Source organism: Exophiala aquamarina (genome assembly GCF_000709125.1).
Source record: "Exophiala aquamarina CBS 119918 chromosome Unknown aczIA-supercont1.2, whole genome shotgun sequence".
In the NCBI taxonomy this organism is placed as follows: domain Eukaryota; kingdom Fungi; phylum Ascomycota; class Eurotiomycetes; order Chaetothyriales; family Herpotrichiellaceae; genus Exophiala; species Exophiala aquamarina.
The window spans coordinates 966,656-980,065 of record NW_013550586.1 but is presented as its reverse complement, the minus strand read 5'-3'; the positions used below and the strand labels follow the sequence as shown (position 1 = coordinate 980,065).

At 50.1% G+C, this 13,410-nt stretch overlaps 6 protein-coding genes across 6 annotated transcripts; 4 read left to right on the top strand and 2 right to left on the bottom strand.

Moving 5' to 3' along the window:
- Window positions 1-144: 144 nt before the first annotated feature.
- A1O9_02179 (uncharacterized protein) lies at window positions 145-1,705 on the top strand (the record flags this gene model as incomplete). The annotated part of the gene is made up of 4 exons (XM_013407754.1): window positions 145-365; window positions 426-601; window positions 662-1,032; window positions 1,097-1,705. The coding sequence occupies 4 exons, from the start codon at window positions 145-147 to the stop codon at window positions 1,703-1,705; spliced, it is 1,377 nt and encodes a 458-aa protein (XP_013263208.1).
- Window positions 1,706-2,541: 836 nt separating this feature from the next.
- A1O9_02178 (uncharacterized protein) lies at window positions 2,542-3,111 on the top strand (the record flags this gene model as incomplete). The annotated part of the gene is made up of 1 exon (XM_013407753.1): window positions 2,542-3,111. The coding sequence occupies one exon, from the start codon at window positions 2,542-2,544 to the stop codon at window positions 3,109-3,111; it is 570 nt and encodes a 189-aa protein (XP_013263207.1).
- Window positions 3,112-3,779: 668 nt separating this feature from the next.
- On the top strand, window positions 3,780-5,057 carry A1O9_02177 (adenosine kinase; the record flags this gene model as incomplete). Its single annotated transcript, XM_013407752.1, has 4 exons — window positions 3,780-3,844; window positions 3,907-4,151; window positions 4,218-4,920; window positions 5,024-5,057. The coding sequence occupies 4 exons, from the start codon at window positions 3,780-3,782 to the stop codon at window positions 5,055-5,057; spliced, it is 1,047 nt and encodes a 348-aa protein (XP_013263206.1).
- A 440-nt stretch (window positions 5,058-5,497) lies between these two features.
- On the bottom strand, window positions 5,498-8,212 carry A1O9_02176 (uncharacterized protein; the record flags this gene model as incomplete). Its single annotated transcript, XM_013407751.1, has 6 exons — window positions 5,498-6,409; window positions 6,460-6,969; window positions 7,031-7,635; window positions 7,683-7,984; window positions 8,039-8,137; window positions 8,184-8,212. The coding sequence occupies 6 exons, from the start codon at window positions 8,210-8,212 to the stop codon at window positions 5,498-5,500; spliced, it is 2,457 nt and encodes an 818-aa protein (XP_013263205.1).
- Window positions 8,213-8,744: 532 nt separating this feature from the next.
- A1O9_02175 (uncharacterized protein) lies at window positions 8,745-9,930 on the top strand (the record flags this gene model as incomplete). Its single annotated transcript, XM_013407750.1, has 3 exons — window positions 8,745-8,995; window positions 9,064-9,775; window positions 9,829-9,930. 3 exons carry the CDS (start codon window positions 8,745-8,747, stop codon window positions 9,928-9,930), a joined length of 1,065 nt encoding a protein of 354 aa, XP_013263204.1.
- A 589-nt stretch (window positions 9,931-10,519) lies between these two features.
- A1O9_02174 (beta-lactamase) lies at window positions 10,520-12,271 on the bottom strand (the record flags this gene model as incomplete). Its single annotated transcript, XM_013407749.1, has 7 exons — window positions 10,520-10,620; window positions 10,666-10,705; window positions 10,787-10,972; window positions 11,047-11,076; window positions 11,141-11,673; window positions 11,751-11,838; window positions 11,975-12,271. The coding sequence occupies 7 exons, from the start codon at window positions 12,269-12,271 to the stop codon at window positions 10,520-10,522; spliced, it is 1,275 nt and encodes a 424-aa protein (XP_013263203.1).
- Between the last annotated feature and the right edge of the window lie 1,139 nt (window positions 12,272-13,410).

Below are 13,410 nucleotides of genomic sequence, written 5' to 3'. Positions count from 1 at the left end.
TGGCTGGCTATGGGAATGGACAAATCGAGGCCACGACAATTGGGTTATCCGCAACCAAACAATAATTGAAGCTCATGTACTGACGCACATTAAAGACCACAACTGTTGTCCACACCACTAGCTTGCGATTTCGAACACAGCCTGATGCAAAATACCCTTCCCCATGGGGACTTTGACATCTCCGACTTGGACGGTCTACATCTCAATATCACTGTCCCGAGCGGTGCTAAGGGACTCCCAGTCCTAGTCTTCATTCACGGAGGAGGTTTTACAGTAGGATCTAACGCGTGGCCGCAGTATGACCAATCGAGACTTGTAAAGTTGTCTATCGACTTGGGAATGCCCTTCATTGGTGTCTCTGTGAAGTAAGTCACCCTCATGGGAGATAGCACTATTGTAAGACCTTGACTCAATTGCTTAATTAGCTATCGTATTGGAGCTCCGGGCTTTCTTACGTCGAAAGAGCTGCAAGCAGCTGGATGCAAATGCAATAACGGCATTCGTGACCAGCGAACTGCGCTTTTGTGGATAAAACAACAAATTGGTGGTTTCGGTGGGGATCCGGGTAAGGTGACGCTCATGGGACAAAGTGCTGGATCTGGTATGCAAACCGAACAAGTCTTCAATGCGTAGACTCGCTGACTCTAGCTATCTTCTTCAGTGGCTTGTATGATCCATCTTCAGTCCAAGGAGGCGCTGTTTCAACAGCTCATCTTGATGTCTGGGTCTACATTGCTGCTTCCACCGCTGCCACCGCCAGTTAGTGAGATTGCATATTCTTTGTCTATGAAAGCACTGGACCTTGAAGGGCTGACAGTAGATGAACGGGTTGCAAAACTCATCCACGGCCCCAAGTCAGACCTTTACGAAAAAATCACGCCCGCAATTCCGCTTCTGCCAGTGATTGACAACGAGGTAGTCCATCCAGGCCCGAGCTACGAAGAACTTTTCGGCGGCGCGACCAGGGTCGAAAATGTACTTCCAGGTACCAAATGGTGTCAGCGGATTCTGGTTGGGGATTGTGAATTTGACGTAAGCAGCGCCGTCAATTCCACAGACGGCGCCAACATGACTGACCACCCTCATCTGCATTTAGGCCTCAATCTACAGAGGCATGCTTGAGCCTCACAAGAATGAAATTGCCAAACGTTTCCACAATTTTGCTAGCCGCACTTTGTGTGGCTTCCCGTCCGTAGTCGAAGAGTTGGAGCGGGTCTACAATATCACGACGGAGACAGCCGATGATGCAGCCCTGGACAATATCCTGGAATGGACAACGGATATTGGTTTCTACTTACCAGCCATAACCATTGCACACACATGGCCCGGAAAGAGCTACCTCTACCATCTCAATGAGGTAAATCCGTGGGAAGGCCCCAAAAGGGGAAAAGCAGCTCACATTATGGACGTGATTCTCCTATTCCAGAACTTCCAGGAGAGCCTTTCCCAAGATCAGCAGGCACAGGGAAAGAGGTTCGCGGAGAACACCATTTGTTTCATTGCCGGATCAGACCCATTTCCATCCTGCCAAGCGGAATCCAACGGTGCGATGGTATACGGACCACCAGCTAGTCCAGCGGGATTTATCAAAAGCAGTGAACCTAGTGATTTTGGAAGAAGAGCGGTGATCCATAAGCTTTCCGGAGAAGTGGGATACGACACGCTCCAACGCATGCTGGGCAATATCCTTGCCGGTCAGTGGTGATACAGGCAATCACCATTGTTGAACGACTGCCCTTATTTAGATGAAAGGTGTTGAATATATCAGTTTATATAAAAGCTTGGTTCATTTCAAAACTTGTTCAGCATAACAACACCAAGGCTTTCCGCGCCTTCTCCGACTGGTAGCATGAACTCTCTGAGTGTGCTTTCGCACAAGATTGTTTTCAGAAACAGCACCAGCTGTCTGATAAATTGGAAGCGGTCTGCTAGCCCAATATTGCCGGCTACCGTAGTGACAAAATAACAGAGCCTGGACATCCTGAATATACTTGTGTATGATGAGAGATGCAATGAGAAGGTGTGTTCGTCGTCGATAAGTACAATCCCTTTCTGCCTGGTGAGGTAGACAAAGGCAACATCGATCCAGCACGCAGCCGATTCCAACCTCGTATAGCGTTAAGTGTGGTCGTTTCTCTTCTATCTTGACCTTATACAGAGTTAGCCCTACGTTGGCCCGACGTCAGGTTTAGCGAACATTTGAAGTACTCGTACGGATTCATACCTCAGTGATATCTGCCGTGATGTGGAAAGTGTTACTATCAGATCTCCCAGGCGTTGTGTGGCTGCTTGCTCCGACATGTTCATTGGTTAACTCATCCGATCCAATCGGCGCGATCCGAGACACTAACTGTAGATGTGACGCAGTGTGGCGCAGCGGGTGGCGAAGTGCCTTATCGCCCTCTTGGTCGCTCGGGTTCCAACTTGAAGGTATGCCCTGCCACCAGCACAAACAGTTATTCCTCCCTTCCCTTCCAACACGCGCTTTTATTTGACGACATTGATATCATCTTGGATAAAACACAACACAAGTCTGGAAACATGGATGAGGAGCTTATATTCTGGTTCTTCGTCTCCCTCTTCTTCGTCTCCGTCTTTACCCTACCACTGTCCATCACTGCCTGTGTTGCCGCTTCTGCAACCCGGAGATGGGCGAAAGACAAATCTAAAGCCAAGGCTCGGTTCTACAGCGCTACGGATGCTGATGCTGAGAGTAACCCTCTCGTCGAAGAATCCGACTCTGAGGCTGAAGACGAAATCGAATATCTTGATTCAGAAGACGAAGAATACCACCTGGCGAAACGCGAGCAGAAGCTCATGGCACGTGAGGCAAAGGAAGCGGAACTTCTACTGAGCACACAAGCGAAATTCCTCAAGGAGTGGAAGCAATGTTGGACCGGACCTACTCGTACGGAACAGCAACGGATGAAGGAGCGTGAACTCAAGGAAGAAGAGGACAGGCGCAAGCTTGCAAGGGAGGCTGTGAGGGAATACTTGAGGATGGAGAGGAAGAAGGCCAGCAAGGCGCAGAAGCAAGAGCAAGCACAAGAGGAGGTATCGGCAGGATTGCCGACTTATGGCAACGCCGTGGGAGAGAAAGCAAAGGAATGATTGATTCATTCGGCAATCGGACTACTGTCAAGCCTTTTGCACGCCAGACCCCAATGCGCTGATCTCACGAAGTATACACGACTAGTAAATGAAAGAAAACATGTTTACAGAAGTTCCGGCGCGGTGTATTTTTAAGTCGACTATTGTATATCTATACTACTATTAGCATTTCAAGGCTATAACTATTTCCTAATAATTCTCTAGGCATTTGCTCATTGAGTATTTACCTCGGTAATAATTTTCTTAAAAAGACCCGACCACTATCATTAAGTTAATATATAGTACTTCAAGGTAACGTACCGGGTAAATTGCTCAATAACTTTAACATTAGTACGTATGAGCTTACGGTACTAGAAATGAGCGCTACTAGAAGTTAGTACTCCACTACTCGGCTGGGCAAAACTTTGCAATCTTCGCAGTCTTGCACGGGCAGAATGCCCCACCTCGTCCACCTTCAAGTTTGTCCGCATTGTACAGATACTTCCGAATCCCACTACTAGGAGGGTCTTGTATGCCAGACAATTAAACTCCCAACCCCAATGCTTCTACCATAAGGAGGGGGAAATAGATTTTCTGCTCAAACATCGCCTGTCTCTTGAGTCTCTCTCTCTCTCCTCCACTTCCAGTCTCCCATCCGCCACCAGCACTAGCAGGGACAGAACATTACCATGGCCACCAAACCCTTCAAGCTTCTCTGTCTGGAGAATCCTCTCCTCGACATCCAGGGCCAAGGGTAGGTACCATATTTCTATCTGCTCTCCGGGGTACAAATTAGAGGCTGACCTTTCATAACAGCGACCCAGCCATGCTCGAGCAATACGGCCTGAAGCTCGATGACACTCTCCTGGCGGAACCCCACCAGATGGGGCTGTACGACGACCTGATCAAGAACCGCGGCGCGAAGTTGATCCCCGGCGGCGCGGCCCAGAACACTGCCCGAGGCGCCCAGTACATGCTGTCGCCAGACTCGGTCTGGTACATCGGCTGTGTGGGTGACGACGAGTATGCAAGAATCTTGAGAGAGAAGTGCGCTGAGCAAGGTACGGAGCAGACGCAGGGCCTTGTCTGGAGGCATATAAAATTGACTCGTGTGTGAAATCACTCAGGTCTCCACGTCGAGTACCGTGTCGACCCCGACACGCCCACCGGGAAATGCGGTGTCATCATCACCGACCACCATCGAACTATGTGCACTCATCTTGCCGCCGCCAATGAATACAAGATCGAGCATCTACAACAACCGAAAATATGGTCCATGATCGAATCCACTGAGGTCTTCTACGTTGGTGGTTACCACCTGACCGTGTGCGTCCCGGCCGCGCTTGCGCTCGGCGAACATGCCGCGAAGACCAACAAGGTCTACATGCTCTCCCTATCTGCCGGCTTCATCCCGCAGTTCTTCAAAGATCAGCTCGCTGAAGTCCTCCCGTACACTGATTACGTCTTCGGCAACGAGAACGAGGCCAAGACTTGGGCCGAGTCGCAGGGACACAAAGACATTTCCATCCCTGAAGCTGCGAAGCTCCTGGCACTGACCCCTAAAGCGAATTCCAAGAGACCCAGAGTCGTCATCATAACTCAAGGCACTGATCCCACCATCGTCGCAGTGGCAGAGCAAGGCAAAGACGTCCAAGTCCAAGAATACCCTGTAGCTGCTATTGAGAACAGTGCAATCAATGACACAAACGGTGCTGGCGATGCCTTCGCTGGCGGCTTTTGTGCAGGTGTCGTTGAAGGGGATTCGCTTGCGTCCTGCATCAAGAAGGGCCATTGGTTGGCAAGACTCGGGTTGCAAGAACTTGGTCCTTCGTATGTCCGCTTCTCATCATTTCATGTCTCCTTTCTATGCTATTCACCAATGCCCTCAACCTAACATCGCGATTCGAAGCGTCAACTGACATTCCGTTCCCAGATACCCATGGCCTAAGCAGATATACAAGGCATAATTGTCTTGCTGTTGTTCTTTTCATTGTTTCTTCGGGTCTTGCGCGGCGTTGCAGACCAGAGATTTGCAACATTGCTCATAACGATTTGATAGAACACAAGTTTTAATGCGGTCTATTTCAACAAGACCCATGCATTAGGCCATGATACCACGTCTTCCACGACTTCATGAGGAAAACGGATGCCAACAGGAGTTGGCGGCGAGTGAAACAAGAGGCATCCTCTCTTTATCGAAAAAGTAGACCAGGAATAGAAAATCCCAAACACCACACAGCAGAACTTTCTCATTGTCCTTACCCTAGCTAGAGCCGCCTCTTCAAGATGTGGTCTGCGGCCGGCGGTGTCGCTTGGTCAGATGCAGTATTTCACTGTCGGCTCACCCTGATTGTTCGTTGCTGATTATCTAGATTGAAGTTGCCTTTACACTCCTGTTGATTTGGAATCACCCAAGCTGACCACTGGTCGGACCTCCGCTGCTCTTTGGTCGAGGATCACCGATAGCCCCAAAGGGCGCTGGCTGAGGTGCTCGCTTAGGCACGACCGACTCCGAAATGACTGGTTGGTAAGGTGGGTCTTGCCACGGAGACAACACAGATTGCGATTGATCAGCAGCACGCATCCTTACTGTCATCTTTGATGGTGTCTCGAAGAGGCTCGACATTGTAGGCTGTGGCGATTCGAGTGGAGACGAACGCAGTTGAACTTGCTGCTGTTGGTGTAGCAGGTTTACCTGGAACTGGCGGGTTTGAGGAGAAATCACGAATGGAGCATGCAACCGTTGAACTGTACTTGAGCGAGGTGACGATCCGGGTGTCTCTCCTGGGAGAGGTGCAAAAGGTGAGTTCATGATGCTTGGTAGCATGGGACGATTGGTCGCGGAATCTCCCAACAAGGGAAACGAAGATCTAGGCGATCGTTGGATTTGCTGCACAAGATCATGAGCTGTAAAGGTTTGCTGCTGCAATTGAGATTGAGAGGCACCACGTTCTGCAAACGACTGTGCCGTCGGCGTCTTCAATGCCGACGGCAGAGACTCGTCATGAAGATGATTTGAATGTGCCGTTCGTCGTGGTGGTTCAGGCTGTGTCAGATTATTGACCATGTTTTCCATGGTCGATGTTGCCGAGGCTGACACTCCAGCATCAGAGGCATCCTCGTGATGGCCTAAGGCTTTTTCTACGGTGTTTCTCGATTGCTTGGCAGCTTCGATGTCTTCTCGACTGATGCTGTTGATCGAGCTCGTGTGAGTCTCATGCGGTGACACCAGCCCCTTTCCAATTGACGGTCCCCCGTCCTCATCAAGGAAAACGAAACACATGCCCGCGAACTTGAGAGGAATTGGCATTATGCCACACTGAGATCATCACGTTAGAAATGTCCTGGAGCGCGAGGAAAGAAACTCACTTTTCCCCGGCACAGAATGACCCCGTCCTTGACCAAGCATTTGATCCGGTACAACATCTCAACTTCAGGGGAACGGGGACCAAACTGAAGCTCATCATAGGCTGGCTTCGCTTGATCTTGCAAATAAAATAGGGTTTTTCGTACAAGATCGGAGAACGGACTGAAACCCAATGTGTCAAGATCCTCGTCTAAAAGGTATGGGATCTCTGGAATGTCGACAAGGGAATATGTCGCAGCCAACGAGCTGAGTGCTTCCGCGTATACCAGCCAAAACTCGCGCATCTGAACCTTCAAGGTCTCGCTTGCAAGCAGATAATCGGCCTTACTCAACAGCCAGCTGCTGTACAAGCGCAGATGGGGAAGAATTCTGCGAGTGACTGGCGTCACGTTTATGCTCTTGTCATCGTCAGTTGTTGTCCCTGTATTCGGGCTCTTGGCCAAGCGCTGAAGCTCGTCGAGCATGAGCTTCATGAGTAAGAAGAAAGTGCCAACGTTAAGCTGCTGAAACACCTGATATGTGCGCAAGAGGGAACCGTCTTCTAGACTGAAAATTAATACAGGATGGTGGAACGAGAACCGGAAGAGACTTGCCGCGAGCTTTTTGAGCTGTTACATCCTCTGCCGCAATATTGATCAAACAGAACTTTCGGACTCTAGTGTCAAATGGCTTCTCCCGTAGATCATCTGCTAGCCGACGAAAGATCTCGTTCTGTTGATCGTCACCAGGCACAAATCCTCTTTCAGCGCAACGAGAGTGGTAAATGATAAAATGGTCAGAAAGGGCGTTATCTTCTTCAGTAGCAGTGGACGAAATTGGCATCCCTTGGGATGCTCGGGTTCTAATTTTCTTGAATTCGAGTTCAAGATTTCCAGGAGCTTGCGGCGCAAAATTACGCACTGTGATGGCTCGGTAGAGATAGTAGACGGCCCGAAGGTGGTCTTGGTCAGTGAGTGCAATAACAGCAAGCTGATTGTATGCGACACCAGAATGAGGGTCCAACTTGATTGCAAGCTGGTAATAGCCTTTCGCCGGACCCCAGTCTCGCTCTTTGGTCTGCAGCTCGGTCTCTCTGTACCTTGAGAGGTCACCGAGCTGCACCAAACTCAGATAGCAGGAACGGACGATTTGCTTCTTGCGCAAGTCGTCGATAGATACTACGGGTTCAACGCTAAGAGCTTCTTAAATCAGTGAATGCCTGTTGTTATGGTTGGCTAAAACTCACTCTCCAGGCTGAACTTCTTCGCAACCTCAAGGATTTCAGGGATACCTCTGAAGTGTGAGGCAAGGCGTTGGATATAGCCACGGTAGAATCTCATGCTGGATTTGATAAACTCAAGATAGAGTTTCTCGGCCTTTCGGCGTTCAACATGCTTCTTTTTGCCATCAACATCTCGAAATTTCGCAAGAAACGACCTGAACTTCTGGTTGACTTTGGCATGAGCATCCCATAGGCGTGTTTCGGCTCGGGCTTCAGTGGCGCTGTCGAAATCAACAAAGACGAAATCCTGACATGTTTTCCGCAACCTGATATAGTTAGACGGGTTCTCAAGGGGTCTAGGGTCTGGAGGAGGCAATTACCTTGCAAGTTGGGGTTCTAATTTTGCATAAATAGGCTCCTTATGAGCCACGAGGACGGCTAAGTCCTTTTCTGCGCAATCTACGTTTCTGTGGTACAAGCTGTCAGCCGGGGAGCTTGATTGAGTGGTTGAGATTCATAACGAACTTGGACGCCTTTTCGGCGACCTCTTCCATGACGATTTTAGGACAAGAAAATAGGTCATCGCGACCGGATCGCAGGTCAGGAAGAGTGTGTTGCGGAGATGGGCCAAAAGTGTAGGGTGCGTTCCATGAGGACAAGAAATTACCACCCGGCTCTCCGTGATGGGCGAGAACCTGCGAAGGAATATGAATCCAGAAGGGGGTTGAAGGAAGGAGTGAGCACGGCTTCCCACTGTTATGCTATCAAAAAGGAAGACACATTGGCAGCTGGCTAAGTTGCAGAGTGCGCGGAAGAACGAAGGCGTGCCTGCGCTGATGAACAGGTGGGGAAGGAGGAACGATATGGTCACGTGGAAGGCTATCGAGCAAGTCTCCACATATACTCCGCGGTAGTTTCAGCCTTGTGGGTACGGCGGAACATTAATACATACGCGCAGTCTGGAAATTTCCCTTTTGCTTGCGTTGGTCGAGCTCCTCACAGGCTCCAAAGAAGCACTGCTTTCCATGTAGTAACTCTTCACCACGGTAACTCTCTACCAAGGTTTTATCTTCAGTGACCGGCAGCATGTCGAACGCTGCACAGCCCTTGCGGCTCGTCCAGACATTGCGGTCGATGAACAACTCAACTTTCCGCAGCCGTCGCATGCGATCTCGCCGTACACTCGCAACTCAAGCCAATCGTCCGTCTACTTCGTTGGATCCGGAACTAGAAGAAGCATCATCTTTGAGGACGATATCGTCCTCTGGATCTACCTTACCAAAGTTTGATCCGCTCAAGTCTGCAAGGTCGCGAAAGCATCAATTACCACGTAGCAGGTATGTTCTACAGAGCACCCCAACAATACCCCCAGCGCATCTTAGTCCCAAACTCACGATTTTCTCAGGTATCAATTTCGTGATCCTAAATATGATCGCGGGCCTCTAAACCCTCATCAACCTCTTCCTCCGTCCAATCCTGGCAGTCGAGAATTCATTCCCGGGCCGTTCTCATCTCCTAGAGTTGAGCAATTCTACCACAACATTATTGCCCCCGATTTCATGACAATGTGTTACCAACATACACCTCCCGGCTTTAGAGCGGTCGAGAAAGGGCCGCGCCTGAGATCTTGGGTCGGAGACTCTCCCTATTTCAGAAATAGATCACTGCGTGGACCCCGTGGTGGAGACGTGCTCCGTCTTTTACGGAAGCCTGTTACCTTTCGAAATGTCCCAATGATTGAGAGAATCACAGTGCATAGCATGATCTCGGGTGCTCTCAAAAATGGATCTGGATATCTTCATGTCGCGGGAATGGTCTTGCAAGCCATAACAAATCAGAGAGTCACTCTGCATAAGGCGAGGATAAGTGAGTCGAAATTCTCACTTATCAGAGGAAGGAGTGTCAGTATGACATGCGATCTTAAGGGCGAGAATATGTATCATTTCCTTGGAAAGCTGATCAACATTGTTCTTCCACGAATCAAGGATTGGAATGGTGTTCGAGCGACAACAGGAGATGGTAGCGGAAATCTGATGTTTGGATTTGAGCCTGATGTTGTCAGCAATTTTCCTGAGATGGAGGGTAATTACGATGCTTATCCTCCCAAACTCATTCCGGTAAAAAAGGATGGCCTTCTCATTGAGCTATCCCGTGCTAATTTGTCTCCTAGGGCATGCACATTACAATCCATACGACTGCCAATTGTGATAAAGATGCTAGACTGCTACTGCAGCAGCTCGGTGTTCCTTTCTATGGCAAGATCGTGAACTGATTTGATCACGCTGTCTTTATTTGGATGAGACTGCACAACGCTCTGATGGACCGCCCCTCCGACAAGCCGGTAGGCAGATATGACCAGCACTCATACTTTTCGAACAATGCTTTTGATCCCGCTCGATTGCGAGCTACCGTCCGCATTGAGCAATGCATTTCTCCTTCTGTAACCAGCGCAGGAGCAGACAGAGCAGATTGGCATGGTAGATGCATGGTATATGGTATCTCTACAACCGAGGCCTAGAATTTGTACAATATCAATATACCCAGACGCAGTCGACTATGCGTCGATTTTTATGGCATAGAATGAATAAGAGGTTTACATTATCAGTTACAAATTTGAGTGGGCAAATATGGTACTTTGTTCCAAACATACTGTCGACTACTCAGTTCAGCCCTACTTAAGTCCCACAATTTCAATCGCTATTGCCACCCCCTTCGTCCATTATGCAGCCAGCGTCAACCATCACAGCTTCGACTCACTCGACCTATCGGAACATTCCAAAAGCAGAATTTCTCAGTTTCTTGCGAACTTTTCTCGCATACCAAGACATGGAAGGGAGCCGATGCTCGTCTGGGAAACTCACTCACTGCTGCAGATTCTGAAGGATTCCGGCCTCGAGCTGGCCCCACAGGCCCATGATTTTGAGATCGCCTGTTCGCACGGATTGTGTCATGATCAGTCTCCCTTCAATTTCGTACAGTCACAGTATGTGCTTGGGAGTGAACTTACCGAAGGGGATGATCTGCGATGCAATCATACCACCAATACCCTGGACGTGAGGAGGAAGTTAGCTTATCTGCATTTTCTCCGGTGTCTCGTGGAGTGGAAACGATGAGTGAGCGGTACGCACCCTTTTCCGGTCGGCCCACCAGAACAAGTTTGGCAATCCAGCCCACCATCCCGTGCCTTCACTGTGCACGGCCGAGTCTTTGAGATGCAAGAAGAACGTCAAGCCCCAGCCTTGCGGGATGTCGTGTGGCTCGGGATAGAGCTCCGGCAGGGGGTTCGAGAGTAATCTCTTTGGCGGATCGATGGCCTAGAATCAATGAAAGCCACGGTCAACCTCCCTTACCTCCAACACCAAGGATATTGATGTAGTCTCAGACTTACCTGGCGAGCAAAATTGGGGAACTCGGGAATCTGCAAGTCCAATGTCAGCTCCCACGTTTTCAAACTGACCCGCTCACCCGTTCCTTGAGCTTACCTGGTTCGAAAACATCAAATCGACCGTCTCCTTCTTCAAGATCCTATTTCCAGTACCGGCATGGACACCGTCGTTCAACAATGCCGCAATGATCTGGACGTATTCGGTGGGCTTCGCGAAACAGCCGGCGCCACCCTGTTGGAAGACTCCGTCGATCTCTTCTTTGCCCTTAGCATATAGCGGCCTTCGATTCAAATGGCCGTCTGGGTTCAGTGACAGGCTTCCATCCGGGGCGCGAGCATTCATGAACGCCAGGTTTCGCTTCATCTCGTCATGTGGGAACATGTTGATATTCTTCAGGCCAAGGGGTTTGAAGATGTGTTCCTGGAAGTAATCGTTGAGTTTGAGTCCGGAAGCGCGCTCGACTAGTTGACCCGCCCAGTCGATGTTGATGCCGTACTCCCACGCTTCACCGGGCTGGTTGACTAGGGGCTGCGAGAGATAGTCGTGGAATGAGCCAGAGAATTCATCGAGACCCTGCGCTCCAGCCCAGTCGACGAGGCGCTGGTCGAAAAAGGAGTAGCCGAAGCCAGCTGCGTTTGGGAACGTCAATCAGTCTTACTGAACTCATGTCTTGCCTTCTCGGGATCAGATGGACGACATTACGTACCAGTGTGGGACAACAGCATCCTCAACGTAATACCACGTTTCTTCGGTACGAGCTTGCCGTTCTCGAAAACTTGTACCGCCTTCAACTCCTATCAAACGGAAAGAAAATGAAACACGTCAGCATTCAAACCTGGAGACCATCAACCCATTATTCCCGCTCTCCATCCATTTCCAAACAAGTGCCAACTTGAAGAGAAGGGAAAGAAATGGTTGGAGCAAACTCACAGGCGCCAACTTTTCCACCAAATCGATATCATCAAGGGCCAGCTTGCCCTGCTCGACGAGCTGCATGGCGGAGATTCCCGTGATCATCTTGGTGCAACTGGCAATCCAGAAAACGCTGTCGAGGCTCATATCTTCGGATCTGCCTGCACCGACCTTGCCGGAGGCGTGCTCGAACATGATGTCGCCATTCTTATTCACGGCCGCGAACACCACCCCGGGAGCCCCGTTGGGATCCGCCGTCAGGGCATCGATCTGGGACTTGAGCTCCGACTGTGCGGAGGCGGCGATTTTGGCCATCTTTTCTTGTTCTTTACTCTCGCTCCAGTTAGGTGTCTAGCCCTTTCTTCCGACTGTTGAAAAGATCAACAATGTGCTTTCTCGTGATGCTTGATAGCCTACGAAGACGTAAGACAGTGCTCCCAGTCAAATTATATATGCACAATAAAGTTAGTAACAAACGGAAGACCCACGTTCGACTGGGTAGCGGGATATATAGCTCGTTGGTTACTTGCTTTGCCTGGGGCTAATGTAAGGGTAATACCGTTACGATATGAAAGATGAACAGTCGCGATCAACACAAGACACATCAATCAGGGAGTCTGGAATGCCTCTTGCCAACCCTGCAGACGAGAGCGGGGAGATCTACCTATTATAAATACACACACGGTGCCGATTTCAATTTAGCTTCCATCCGCACGTATCGTTCGGCTAAGCAAGAAGATGGGCTGCGGATGCCATAGAAGGGAGGAGGGTGAGGAGTCCACACAGGGGAGCAAATCCGCAATTCGGACTCCCTCCAGGGGTCAAGAAAAGCTCACGAAAACCCCCAAGAAAGTTTCTCACTTCCCTCTCGCCTCGGACAACATCATTGCAGAACGACTGGCGGACGCTCACGCTCACGCAAGACCATAAGCAAACGATTCGCGGATCCGCACACAGGGCTTCTCCTCCGCAGGACTTCGGCATTCCCCAGACGGAGGTGGAGTGTGGTAATCTTAGGTCAAAGCCACGGCCAAGGTACCTCATGTATGGATCGCTTCGGTCGCAAGGCTCATATCCAAATCCAAAGACAACTGGTTCCCAAGTTCAAGAAGAGGGGCAATGCCGCAACACCCCCGCATTTCCAGCGGCTGGTTCGGCTGCGAGTTGGTTGATAGCAAGATGAAAAGAGAGCGAGCTCGGCCCTGAAGCCCATCTGCGTTCGGGAGAGTCGCGTGGGCGGTTAGACTAGGTTCTCTCAACTTCGTATCCTCACTCTTGCTAAGTCTGTGTGACGATTCCCACTATTTCCCGCTTCTCGATGCAGGACTGGCGGAGGAGGGAATGCCAAGCCTTTTTCCCAATGTGGTCTCGAGAACAAGTCAGCCTTGTCGAGTCGCCGGGCTTAAGTCTACTGCCCTAAGGTCACAAGCCTAACATCGATCTACCCCTTGTTA